The 15128-nt window shown below is 31.9% G+C and overlaps 1 protein-coding gene across 1 annotated transcript in view; it reads left to right on the forward strand.

The window, feature by feature from the left end:
• Positions 1-8137: 8137 nt before the first annotated feature.
• santa-maria (scavenger receptor acting in neural tissue and majority of rhodopsin is absent) overlaps positions 8138-15128 on the forward strand; it is a 31504-nt gene continuing 24513 nt past the window's right edge. Inside the window, exons 1-7 of the mRNA XM_070106169.1 lie at positions 8138-8171; positions 11943-12082; positions 12150-12455; positions 12522-12737; positions 12807-13110; positions 13188-13464; positions 13538-13958. Of these exons, the coding sequence (XP_069962270.1) occupies positions 8153-8171; positions 11943-12082; positions 12150-12455; positions 12522-12737; positions 12807-13110; positions 13188-13464; positions 13538-13958 (1683 nt within the window). The 5' untranslated portion in view covers positions 8138-8152. The remainder of the gene's footprint in view (positions 8172-11942; positions 12083-12149; positions 12456-12521; positions 12738-12806; positions 13111-13187; positions 13465-13537; positions 13959-15128) is intronic.

The following is a 15128-nucleotide window of genomic DNA, read 5'->3' on the forward strand; positions in this document are numbered from 1 at the left end:
TTATTTTTAATATAATTAATTCCCCTAAAATAAAATATGAATATTGAAATGTCATTCTAGGTTATATTATAAAGCTTTTTAAAGACTTTCGCAGCCTTATCTATAAAACTCTTATCAACATTCTCTTGGAACGTTTTAAATATTTCAAATATTTGTGGCTCACACGGATGCGCTAAACCAGCCGAGATTAGTTAATAAGAAAAAATATTAAAATCATTAGTAGCCAGCTTTTAAAATCAGGGACTGCATATTTTTTAATTTTTATGAATAGTAGGCTACAGTTTGTATAAGTATAGTATTATTATAGACTCTGGTTTATTATAAGTTTAGGTACGAAATAATGAAATTTATAAAAATCAGACGAACACTCCCCTGCCAGCGGGACTGTAATGCAATAAAATGTGTGCTTAATTTGAAAATACGAACTAGGGTAGTATGATAAGTTAGTCATTTTTTGTATTTCAAATATAGGTATATTCAAAAAAGGTATAAGACTAGAAAGAACGTTAACCGCAGCTGCACCGCAGCTTTTATGAACTTCACAGAGTTATTTCTTATAGCTTAATCCATATATAATATATATATAAAGATCTTTATCATGGTATTGATCGATCAGTTTGTATGGCAGCTATATGCTATAGTGGTCCGATATCGACGATTCCAATCAAGACACAACTTCAAATGGGTGCAAAATTTCAGATGTAATATCTCAAAAGCTGGGGGACTAGTTCGCGTATATACAGGCGGACCGACAACGGACATGGCGAAACCAACTCAGTTTGTTACGCTGATCATTAATATATGTATATACTTTATAGGGTCTCCAACGTTACAAACTTCGTGGTAAGCTTAATATAACCTGTTCAGAATATAAAAATCATTTAATAATATTTTAAATTTCATTGGCATTAATGACACGCCTCCTCCATACATACTCAGTATTATATACATACTCGAACATATTTAAATATACATATATACCATATAAACAATAAATAGATGACACCACGAAATTGCGCGCTTATAAGTATATTTACTTTATTGTTCTTGTTTGATTCGATTAAATAAATTTACTATATCGTCTTGTACGCCTCCATTCATGACTTCCAACTTGAGGACATATCTAATTGCATTTGAGAAGTTTTTATTTTTATATATAATATATATAATATGTATATATGTACGTGCATGTATGCATTTATTTTAGCGCACATATTTACATTTATAGATAAGAATAGAATAATTTCTTGCAGATTAAATTTTGTGTCTGCCTTCTTATCGGTGAAAATAAGTTTTTTCCACCAGCCATCTGTCTGGGGTAAAGCTTATGCCGGATCTCGAAGTTTTGTTGACATTTGTTGACCAATTTGAATAACGCAAACATATTTATGAAACGAATAAATGCAATTTTAATATACTAACTGTGAATATGACAATTATGAATTGAAAAAATGAATTTTTTCTTTTACTAATTAACAAAATATCACAAATTGTGGTTCTACATGGGCTGGAAAGTCGTTACCATAACAATGAAAGAATACTGTGTTGAATAAAATATTTCGACATAATTTTCATCTTTTTAGTAGAGAGAAGCATCCAAAGCCGGAGTGCGTAGCTTTAATTCGATATACCTAACCTACATTCAACTCATATCTCTCCCACGAAACCACCTAACTAAGTATTATATCTTCTGGAGCAATGAATTTGTTATAATGGTTCTTAAATTTTTCTATGCCTTCAAAATACATATTTTCTTTCTATCTTGACCTCTGCATTTCAGTGAAATCTTTTCTATCGAGCTACTTTTTGAGTCTGGCAAACACAAGTTTACGAAGCTTCACCATGTTTTCTGACATTACTGAATCTTGTGTGCTTCCGCTGAGCACCTGCTCACATAGTAGTCTGTAGACGCAGTATAAAGGCCCTATGTATCTGAAAAGGGATCACATCGCCTCAATAGCACACAACAGGATACTGGAATTATCAGTGTGCTGGGCCTATGTGATGAGTTGTGGCTGAGGGGAAGGCACAATAGACCTTAGCTCGCGGGTATGCCTCAATCTAATTATATTTTATTAGGGAGGGTCAAAATAAACGAATTTTTATTTTCGCTTGGTACTATGAAAATATAAGTATGAAAAAATATATTATTTTTTTTTACCCACACTAACATACATATGTACTTGGTACTCTGAAAATATAAGTATGAAAAAAAATATTTTTTGTTTTTACCCACACTAACATACATATGTATGTACATACATATGTATATAAATACTAATGCTATCGCAACCATTTATGCATCTTAAGACATTTAACGAGCATATGGATGTGTGTTAACATATCTGTACTTGATAGCCTTCATGACCCTTATCCCAAATGGTGGTGCGATGTTTGGATTGAAATCATACATACGTATGCTGTTAAGAATATTTAATCTACGTTCTCGTAATGGGTCCTATTAAAATATAAACGCCTAAAAATCGAAGAACGTCTCTAATAGATAATTACATGAAATATTGACAACAACGCTGACGCGCACACGATTAATAACAGCAACATCGAAGGAGATGGGTGATATACACATGCAAAATAAGTAAGTATGTTTCAATTTAAGTACGTGTGTAACTTCATCACACAGCATAGATGCTTGGGCGTGATTGTGGCACGAGGTTTTAGTCGCGCGACATATTATACATAGGTCGGAGATCACCTGATAATGGCATTTAACTGTAACTGTTAAACTATGTTAGTATACTTATACATACTAAATATATGGTATTTTGGTTTGTATGCACCTAGGTCGTAAGTAGGATGTCTACGGTTCTTGACCTAAACGAGAGAAGCCAATTTATGTTACAAAATTTCTAGTCTGTGATTTCAGTTGCTTATGAGCCGTACATAAGTTGGATAGAAGACAGAAGAACTAAAAGTATGTGTATATTGATTTCAAATTCTATGAATAGCTAATGTATGGACTTTTTGACTGCTACGACATTACCAAGATATGATATTATTATATTTGTATATAAAAATCTTCAAAGATATTCGTGTTGCAGCAAAGATGATGAAAAAATATGTCATCTTACTAGTTTTAGAATATGCTACAATCTTCTAGGTTATATGAAACTCATCTAATTCTTTTACGAAATACATCAAAGCAAATTACAGCCCTTTTTATGATAAAGGTTATGTTACTGTCATGGCGTTATAGTCAGACAAAGTTTCACAAAACGCCACAAACAAAAGAATTTTGATATCTAAAACCACTAGTTGATGAATCGTCTTCTATAGTTTGGAAACTGATGGCTTCCTTTTCATCTTCAACAATAAAAAAAAAACTATGTGATTAACGATTTTAGAGGCTAGCCGTAACGGTGGATGCGTTCAAAATGCAAAGGATTGCACAAAGATATTCTAAAATTGGTTGAAACGAATATAATAGTATAAAAGTACAATATACCTTCGTGGGAAATATTTTGAAAACCACTGTAAAATTTTTAAATAAAAATAGTAATATTTTTAGTGTTACACGCGATCTTTGACGGCGATGAAAAAACAATCCTCCATCTTCTATGTACGTCAATGAGACATAAAAAAAATTATCTCTAGAAGAGTCTGTACAATGTTCTACGGTCGAAAAAAAATATTGACAAAATAGCGGCATTAAAAAAAAATTCAGTTTTACCCAACATTTTTGGACTGCCAAAATTCGATTTTAGAATAAACCGAAAAACTGCTACGTCATTGTATGAAGATCTATTTATTTATTACATTTACACATATAAAAAGAATTCGGTACTGATTTTCGGGATGTTTTGTGGCGTTACCGAAAACTGTGGCCATCTAGGAAAAAGAAAGAAATTTGAAAAATGTAGTTTTAAGAAAAACGAGTTTAAAGATAAACTGATTGTCTATATGAACTATTGATATATACTTTAAAAGGCTGCAACTCAAAAACTATTTTTAGTATGTTATTTTCAAAGATATAAGTAATTGAAAAATGAAAAAAAAATTAATTTTTTTTAAATGTCACCCTAGGTGTGCCCTAGTATATATTTCAAAAATCTCTAATAAACCCTTATAAGCAGTCTCCAATCAATTAATTGCCTACTGTGACTTTTTATTTGCCAGTAATTACTCTACTTAAATTTCTAAATGTCTTAATTTCATATTGCCTCTACTATTTGACTATATTTATTTTTTAATGTTTTTTAATTATTTTCCCAATGCACTTCAATAGGCTGATACAAGCATATTTATATGTAACATATACAGATTAATACGTAAGTATTCTTTACATAGCTATAATATATAATTGCAATATAAAACGCGTATGTAGATTAAAAAATCTTAGCATTAGATTATTATTACTAAAAAAACACTGAAAACAATATCAGAATATTATTTTGCTACACAGCCGACAAAGTGATCACACAGTCATTATCAAGCTGCGGACAAGCGCGGATCAAGTGAAGTAAATCGAATTGAGCTACCAACCAAAGCAAAGGAGCAAACTAAAAAACAGCTATTACTCAAATCCTCACTGCTACAACGGTTAAGAGTACCTTGCTTTAACAAAAAAAAAAACGAAGATTAATAGTAATAAACATTTATGCGCTTACTTATGAAAAGCTGAGCTTGAAATAGAAAACTGGAAAAAAGTTAATTTTTAATTTGTGTAAATTGTAAGTGAAACATTTTTTTATTTTATATTAATCAGTCGTTTAATTTAACATTGATAATTAAATATGTAAGCGATTATCTTGAAGGGAATTTAATGAAAAAAAAAACATGAATAAAATTCAAGTGATAACAGTAAGAGCAGCAAAAACAAGTGACAGAACAATATTCAATTGTGGAATTCGGTGACAAAAGTGTCGCTGTCACCAAGTGGCTAAAATCTGTAGAATATATCAGCCTTTCTTTCTTATATAAAAGAATATGCAAAAAACCAACTGCGCTGTCTTTCTTATCGCACACAGCCGGCACGCTTCATCGCGCATGTCTGCAGGCATTGCCCTGAAGACTGCACTTGCGCTGCACTTAACGGCAAGTGTGTAATAGCAGCCGATGATGGTAGCCCGGATTTAAACAGCAGCAACTGAATATGTTCTAACTTTTTTGAATATAATATATTGAATATATTAGACTTCTTGAAAATTAAAAAAAAAATGTAATTTAAGCGTACTCTTTTAAAACTTTACGAAAATTTCAATTTATAAATAATATAATATTCGCAACAGATTTATGAAACTGTGTACATATATTTGGGTATTTCAACGGATTTCCGCCTTATAAAGACCATCATGTCGATATAAATTTGCAACACTGTCTTCAGAGTTGCCGCCAAGAACGGACCGGATGTTGATTTCCAACTGCCCGATCAAAACTGGTTTATCAGTTCAGGTCATTGACTTGACTTACTCCCACGAAAAATAATCTAAAAGAGTTAAATCACATGACTCATGTGGACAATGGAGAGGCCCAATTCTTGACATTATTTGGTAACCAAAGTTGCCTCCCAATAAAGTGATGGTTTCATGCGCTCTACAATTCTTGCAGAGTGCTTTTAGCATTTGAACATTTGTTATTGTCAAGTGGATTTAAAAAGTTGCCCAAAACACTCACTACTTTTACTACTACTTGCTTTGACTTTATATTATATTTGAAAAAGAATGGACCAATAATGCTTTAAAACCTCGCTAAACAGTAACAAGCGACACAGTTTTGAAAGTTTGTTTGTACTTTATAGCATTACATAAATGTCAAACACGTGTGTCTACTTTGACAGCAGATTTGAAAAGACAAAACACGACATAAGAAACCGTTAGCAGCCATTTTTACTGTTCCTTTCCATGAATCAGCTGATTTTAATGTTAATTTATTGCGGAATCACAAATATGTGTTAATTAAAACTTTTAGTTGACAAGCTTATCACTATCAATAGCAAAATATTTACATATTGTATATAGAATTTCTTTTCGATGATGTTGGAAAATCTTATAAATTCGTTAAACGTGTGTTAATTGCATTAATTTAAGGGCCAACTATTTGCATTTGGGGTTATCAATTATATACTTATGTACATATAAATAATTGAGATAATTTCAGAACAAGAGTGTTTGGGAGGCAAATTTAATCATAATTATTGTATAATAACACGCGAGAAATTCTTTTTAATATGCCGAGAAAATAATTTCGAAAATTCCGCTTTTAATGTATTCTAAAAGTGGAAATTTACAGGAATACATTCGGAAATTTTCTTGCCAAGGCGTGACTGTTTTTGAAACAATTTTCTGATGTAAGTAAGAAACTAAAATAAAAAACTTGAGCTCCTTCTTGGTTGTGCTGACACCATGATAATAAATCTAAATCAACCGGAGCCGCAAGTAGATTAATAAAAATTGGTTACAAATCTACTTCAGGCGCTCAGGAATATTGATAGATTTTTGATGTTTTGACGCATTAGTGCTTCTGCCAATTAACTTTCATTTTTCAAAATTGTTTAATAACGCGCGGAGTGGAGTGCACGTGCAAACTTTAGAAGACTTTTTATGCGATAAATCACTTAATATCACTTGAAAAATGTTGTTAGTAAAAATTGAACTTAAATTTATTCGATAGTTATAACCGCACTATAACTTTTTATATTCACTGTGCTTGTATGATCGTTATACTTTAAGTATATTTCTCAACAATTTACGAATTTAATGTTAAATAGTCAAAATTATTCAGTAGCCAACGATATTTGTTACCACCAGATGGTTTTCGAAACCATAAAAAAAAAACTTTTTAAATATTGTAGACATTTATCCATTGAAAATAGCAGTGGAACACTGACGACTGCCAAGCTAACTTTGGAATTAAATGTAAAGTCTTGTAAACGAAAATCTGAGCTGATAGAGAATCGACAATAACCATTATGTGATCCTATGTACATCTGTATACACAAACGTCGTTTTAAAGTATTCGATCGTAAAAGTATTTTGACGTATTCGGGAGCGATGACGTAACGTCGGCTTCCTATAAAATATGTACAATAAGCGTAAATGTGCTGATCAATGAAATTTCATTTTTTCGAAACACATTGTACCTTTGTACAATATGTACTGAATAAGAGGGTGGCTTAGTAGAGTTGAGGAAGCAAAAATATTTTTTTGATTCATTGAAAACCAACACCATTTCAAAAGGGTGATCATTTTATGAAATGACTCGTTGGTTAAGAAATCCTGAATATTTAATAATAATTACAAGAAAATCGTCAAATTAAAAATAGGGTTGCCTTCAGTGATGAATTAAATTTGAAAGTAACGACCACCACGACTTATATCGATATGCACATACAAACATTTCTAAATATAATCAATTAATTATCAAATAATAAATTTTACGACTAGTGCTGTTTTTTCAAACTTCGTCTATCACCAGTCTTGTAGGTGCCTTTGTACCTTCTTGGTTTAGTCACACTGTAAAAGTGTGTTTACAACCGGCAAATGACATTAAGGCGCACAGTCAGCTAGCTATTTGATCATCGATGGTAGAACGTTCGACGCATTATCGGCGGAGCCAAAAAAAAAAAAAACACTTGCTTATCATTGTAAACGAAAACACTTGTTTACTTAAGAAAATACTTTGCGCAATATTTTTGGTTGAGTTTTGTTGTTGCATTATTATTATTTTGTACGGATTCGAATGATTGGTTGTCTCCAGAAAACTACTGAAACATACACACGGAAATATTTGTACTTACATATGTGTATATGTGTGTGTGTAGGTATGTATATTATGTATTAATGCATGTTAATACATGTTAATACATAACTTAAGTATGAACGGTATTTTTAAGTAACCAAATGCGATAAGACATCACCAAGAGGGGCTATCCTACATAAAGCGATAAATGCAAGTGTAATTCCATATGTGTGTGTTGGTATGTTGATGTCAGTCTCATAAAAGGTCACTGATAAAAACACTTTCTTTTTCAATACTTCTTCGATACTGATAAACTGGACAAATGCAGCATAAAAATTTGGGGTTGAGTGCAATTTTAGTCGGTTTTTGAAACGATGTGGTAAAGGTTTAGTCAGAATCGCTTTAAATAAAATGCAATAAAATTGCTGAGAACATATTAGTCAACTTTAAAAAAAAAATGTGTCGCAAAGTTATTGGTTAGTTAATTGCTTGAATTAAATTGCAGTGAGCGCATTATGGCTACAACTAGAAAATTTATTTGAATGAAAGTGATGTAATAGTTATTTTTTTTTTAATTTGTGCAAAAGTAAAACTATTAAAGCAATAAAAAAATAATAGGCATTGAGCGTAGTTAAATGCAACCATTAAAAAAAATTCAAATGAATAAAAGGCAAAGAAGTTGCTAATAATACTGAAACAATTGGCAACGCTTTATGTAACTAAAGATTTACAATAAAAGATAAACAGGCGAATTTGTGCACAATGACAGATTTATTGCAACATTAGTGGCAAAAATAAGCACTTTCACTTAGAATAATATAAAAATTATAAAAAAAAAATATTATATAAAGTAAAACAAAACTAAAAAACAAACGTTAACTTCACACCGAAGCTATAATACCCTTCAAAAATAAAATAAGTTTCTATACGAGAACATGTTTTTGATCGTTTAATTAGTCTGGCACTTATGTATATGCTATAGTCGTCCGATATCGGCGATTCCGGCGGACGTATGCAAAATTTCAGATTGTTAATTCAAAAATTGAGGGAATAATTCGCGCATATACAGAAGGACACACGGGCATCTAAAAAGCGACTCAGCTCGTCACGCTGATAATTTTTATATGTATCTATTTTATAGAGTCTCCGACGTTTTCTTTGGGGGTGTTACAAACATCGTTGCAAAATTAATATACCCGGTTCAGGGTATAAAAAACAAAAGACAAAGTAAAAAAAACATAAATATATATAATAATAAAATAACAGAAAAAAAAAATATATACATACAAGTATATATTATTATATAAATTAATATATTGCAAAAATAAATAATATCAGCATTATTGTTTAAAAACCTGTCCAAATTACTGAGATTTCCATTTCCTAAGACCCGGCAACAAAATTGTGGGTTTTTGACGTGACTTATAACCTAAAACGTCAAAACATTCTGATTAGAATGCTTATTTATGCGTGCCGAAGTATGTATGCATATTCTAGAAACACAAAATTATTGAAAAATACGCAAAATATATTGAAATATGTTTATCAAGTTAAATTAAAAATATATAAAATATTAACACGACAAAATAAATACAATTCCGGTTGCTTGCTGGTTGAAGTGACATTTTTTTATATAAATTTTTATTTTTTAATGCATAAAAATTGCTGACTAACGAGCGAACTAAGTAGCAGGTAAATACCATAATGTTCGCGATCTAAGTTCGGTACAACTTATTTGTGAGCTTGAATTTTTCAATATTCGGCATTTTTCAGTTTCTGTTTTGCTTAAGGAATGGACTCTTCTATTGCAAATTTGAGATCATATCCAGAACAAAAGTAGTAGAAACCTGGGAATACGTAGATTAAAAATATCTCATAAACTTTACGAAGAGAGTCTCTCATAATATTACAGAACTTCCTAATTACATCTGTAAAAAAGTGATTTTAAGGGTTATATATTAATATATCACAGAAGAACAGAGAAATTTACTGAACAATAGATACTGTCGCAAAACATTAGCATTTAAAAAGGATGAATAATTAGATTTATTCAAAAATCTACTATGAACATTTCATCCAATTTTACCAACTTTATGAAAATTTGCCCGATATATACAGTACAAAGTCAAAAAGAAAACCCCACATTCTCATATTTGGTATATGGTGCCTAAGACCATGGCACAGATATGGACCATCCTAAGCATCTAACTAAGATGCGAAACTGACATTATATAACTAGTAGACGTAATTGTTGTCTGGTTTTGTCCATTTTTAAAATGTGCTAAGATGATCTAATGTTTAATACAGTACATTGAGTTGAAATTAATTAAATGGTTTGCGAGATATGAAATAACCAAAATGGAATATGTTACATACTACCCAACTGTAACATTTTGGAAGGACTAGTTCTGAACCTAGAATTATGTGAACGGTAACAGCGCAATGTTTCTACCAAATTTGCAGAGAGAACGCTAGTAGTTTATTAGATACGCACATTACATTTATTAGGACCGTATTTTACCGAATCATTATAACCATTCTAGTTTAATTGCCTACTTAATTATAGTACGTTTTATATCTTAAAAAATAATTACATGTTTTTGTAGTTATCTTCCTCAATTGTTTTAAGGTATTCGTTAAATGCATTACAATGTTTATCAAAATTTTATTACAATTTTTGAAACTTTGAACTGTAATTCTAGTAAATGATACATACATCTAAATAAATACGCAGATTATTTTACACATGTTGTATGTAGGCTAAATTACCTGCTAATTAGTACCTTTGTTAAATATCACTGTTTTTTATTACTGCCATTCAATTAAAATTTGTCTACGCTTTTACTTCTAGTTAAAATGTTGTAACTTATGACTCTATGGTCGACCAAATGGTTGTAATCGCTGCAGTGATTTGATAACAAATTGTCCGCGCATTAATTATAGTCAAAAGGTAGTGTCGAAAGCGTTGAAGGGGTTGTCAAATAAATCAATGCAACAATGAATGCTACGCTTCATAAACATAGGTTTCCATACATGCTGTTCATTGAGAATATTATAATAAAGTAAAACAGCTATAATGACTACTCAAAATACGTGATACCGCCATTCAGTTGAAACTCCAGTTTGCCTTAATGAAATATTCATTTGCATGATTTCCAAAGTAATTGAGATTATTTATGACAAAATGAACAGTTTTAATTAATTTAAATAGAACAAAAAGTTATAGGATACATTGTTATAGCCTCGTTTAGAATTCACCAACTGATTACATAATTAGAATTTTATGGATTTAGTACGGTGACGAAAGCAATGTTTTGCAACAAAAAATTGTTGTCAGTTGCCATTTAGAATTTGATAATAATACTAGTTAAATACAAACCTTATTACCCAATAACTTGAAGCTGGGAAAAATAGGGAAGAGAGATGAATTATATGATACAACACTATCGATTTCTGGGATGATTACCATCTGACCAATGATGATTTTGACCGGACTGATCCATTTAAACATTAAAAAAAAATAATTAAAAACGGGTTTGCTTAAAATTGTGTGTTTCCAATGGAATCGTGGATACGGAATCGTTGAAAATGTTGCAGAAGAGTTTTGGGGAGTCTACTTTATAGCGAACAAAAATGTGTTGTGAGTGCCACAAAGCATTCAGTGAAGGTCGGAAGTCACCGAAAACTTCATCAAACATATAGCAGAGGTTTTAAGTATGAAGCGTATCAATGCTAGACTCCTATCAAAAGATCTGAATTTTAGTAAAACCAACGTCTTTTTCTTGTGACGAGACGTGGCTGAGGTTTAGAACAAATGTATGGAAAATAGAATTAAGCGTTAACATGCTTTTATTGGCGCAGGAGACTATGCGATTATAAAAATTTTTATTAAAATACGTGAAAATGTAGGTTTTTTTTGTCAGTCCGGATTAAATTTGATCAGTGAATAACACTTTTTCAATGGCATTGTCGTTATTAGGATAAATAATGGCACACCCTACGATCCCCCATGCGGATCGAAATATTTAATGCCACAGAAATACTACGTTATCGTTATAGCGGAAAGGAAATACAAATTCCTTTTTCAATTTACAGAATAATTTTTGCTTAAAAGAACAGCTGTTAAAAACCAACTAAATTTTATAAAATAAAAATCAAATTTTTGGACATTTTAATTTTTCGATCATCTTACAGAATTTGAATAAACATATACATAATTATAATTTTAATATTTTTTACTATTTCAGTTTCGGCGAAGTTCGCTATAGCAATGATGCCGAGCAAGAACCGACGCTTCATATTCAATCTAGTTGGATTGTGTTTGGTTATACTAGGTATAGGAAATGTGTTATTTGGTGAAAATATGTTAAACAAATTCTTAGAAAAGGTGAGAATACTCTTTTTCAAAGGTAAAATAACCTTTTTAATAAAAATTACAATGTACTTTTTCATAGGAAATGATTCTACGACCCGGTTCAAAAATTTTCGAATTATGGAAAACACCACCTTTGAAACTTACACTGGATTTCTACCTATTTAATTGGACAAATCCACAAGATTTTCAAAATCTTGATATAAAACCAAAGTTCGAAGAACTGGGACCATATCGTTTCATCGAAGTGCCACACAAAGTCGACATCAAATGGCACACACAAAATGCATCACTGACTTATAAAAAACAAAGTAAATATTATTTTGATGCTGCGAACAGTAAGGGACAACTGGAAGACAAAATAGTGACTCTCAACTCGTTGGCGGTGGTGAGTAACAGTGCTGAAATTGAAGTCAAACAAATAAATTGATCATTTATATATTATATTTTTCAGTCACTTGCAGCTAAAGCGAAACGCTGGAGTTCATTGCGTCGTCGAGTGATCGATATTGCTTTGAATGTCTATAACGGTGATATTTCGTTAACGAAGTCAGTGAATGAGTTACTATTTGAGGGTTATGATGATGTACTTTTGAATATGGCCAACTATTTGCCGACTTCATTAATAGATGTGAAAGTGCCGTTCGACAAATTCGGTTACTGTTATCCGGTAGGTGCATTTGCTTTTTGCTATTTAAGAAGGCTTTTCGAAAATTTTATATTTATTCTCCATCTTTAGCGCAATTACAGCGCTGACGTTACAGGCACATTCAATATACACACCGGCGCTGATGATATTCGAAAATTCGGACAACTACACACCTGGAACTATCGTGATACGACACACGCATACGCACCCGAATGTGCGAAAGTTTACGGCTCGCCGGGCGAATTTCAGACGTTATATCTGCAGCCACACAAACCGGTGAATTTCTTTTTATCGGATGTCTGTCGTACAGTTACAATGGATTATGCGCAAACAGCGGAGGTGGAGGGTGTTAAAGGTTTCCGTTATGAGGGTGGCAAACGCATGGTTGATAATGGTAATTAATATTGTTTATTAATTTTCGCCTCGGTCTAGCATACTAGATGTAATTTTATTTTAACTTTGCCATTTCAGGCACATTATACCCCGAGAATGCGTGCCATTGCAATGGAGAGTGCGTACCATCCGGTCTAATGAACATAACATCATGTTGGTTTGGGTCCCCAATGTTTCTATCCTATCCACATTTTTACGATGCGGATCCATATTATCTCAGCGAAGTGGACGGCTTAAAGCCGAACAAAGAAAAACACGAACTCTACTTAGTGTTAGAACCGAAAACAGGGTTGATGTTGGAGATGTCGGCACGCTTACAATCTAATATTTTGGTTGAACCGGTTTCTGATTTTAGGTAAGTAAAGAAAGAATTTCCAAATTTCCGCTACCAATTGATGGTGTTCCTAATTTGATTTCTTTGTACGTAGATTGTTCCGTAATAAGCGACGCATCTTTTTCCCGCTTTTTTGGTTCGAAGCTCGTACGCGCATCTCACCACAGCTGTCAGAAGAGTTCAAATTATTACCGCGAGTCTTACTAAGCCTACAAGTATTTGGCGTTATCAGCATAGTAATTGGCGTTGTAATGCTGGTATGGTATCCGATTAAGTTGCATTTACAGAATCGTCTTATACAACAAATAAAAATTAATAATTTGGATACTCAAACCCATCATATTGTGGGCAAAGCCATATCAATACAACCGGAGAATGCACCACTGTTAGTCACATCGGTGCAGGCGAATGGAAAAATATTAGAAAGAGCTGATACACAGCTGTCGGAGTTCAGTATAGAAGCGAGCACGAGCTCAACAGATCGCAGTTCAATGCAATCGACAACGAGCTCAACATGATTAGCTTTTAATTGTAGCGGATTCCTTAGTAGTTATAAGCTTGTGTGGAAAAAAATTAGTTTTAGCAACAGTTATTAAGCATTTTATTTTATAAAATTCAGTTTCCAATTACTCAGCTACACATATATACAGGTAGGTAAGTATGTAAAGGCGAGTTTATACAAAATATTGTAGTGATAATACATTTATGAATGCCCTCATTTTCATAAACATAGCTCTATGTGCGTGACTTTGTGAAGCTTTATGCAAAAGTAAAAATGCATGTATTGTCTAGTTCTAGTTCTTTGACAATTATAGTGGTTAGTAAACATAAAATCTATTCCATAATTTTATATGGCTTTTTGTAATGTTTTATTTTGGTCTAGGTTATTCTTTATATATTTTATACTTTTATAAACCAAAAATTATTGTTAAATTTGTTTTAGGTAACAAAAATAAAAAATGAAGCATATTAAATTAAATATGTAAAATAATAAGGAACTTTTAATTTTTAGGCATGAAATATTAGAATAAACGTATATCTGTTCTTGCATTAGAGTACTTACTTTCAAAAGTTAAAAACAAAACTTGGAATACTATTAAGTTTCTTGACAATGCAACCAATTATTCTCAGCTTATTGATCTTAAAATCTAATCTTTGTTATTTTTGTTTACAAATACGTGTTTAGAAAAAACATTGCTTTCTGATGGGATAAAACACCGTTGGTGTGGCTTTATAAGTGCTAAAGCAAATCTGCTCCAGTCCAGTACTACTTTTCTGAATTTCGTCGTAACCGTACCAGCACATATGATGCCAACCTTATCATGTTGAGTAGTAAGTTATCTCAAAAGGACGCACAGGTCATATTTTTTTACAAATGAAGAAGATTTTGCGGAAGCTGATCCGTTTTTTCAGCATTAATTTAAGAGACATGAATTCGAAGCATAATCTGGCACTGGTCAGACGCAATAAGAATGAATGTATGCACCGATTTGAGATCATGTCAGAAACATGAATACATCATTACACACCTGAGACCGGCAACAAACGAAATCACAAGAAACGACAAGATTTTTGTTAATATTTTTTGAGACTTGCATAAAATTTCATCGTTTAACTCGAACATAAAAGTTAAACGAAGTCATAGGCCAAAGACTTGTCACTTCAAATAGTAAATGATTATGCCA

The sequence above is a fragment of the Bactrocera oleae genome, chromosome 3, assembly GCF_042242935.1.
Source record: "Bactrocera oleae isolate idBacOlea1 chromosome 3, idBacOlea1, whole genome shotgun sequence".
Classification (NCBI taxonomy): Eukaryota; Metazoa; Arthropoda; class Insecta; order Diptera; family Tephritidae; genus Bactrocera; species Bactrocera oleae.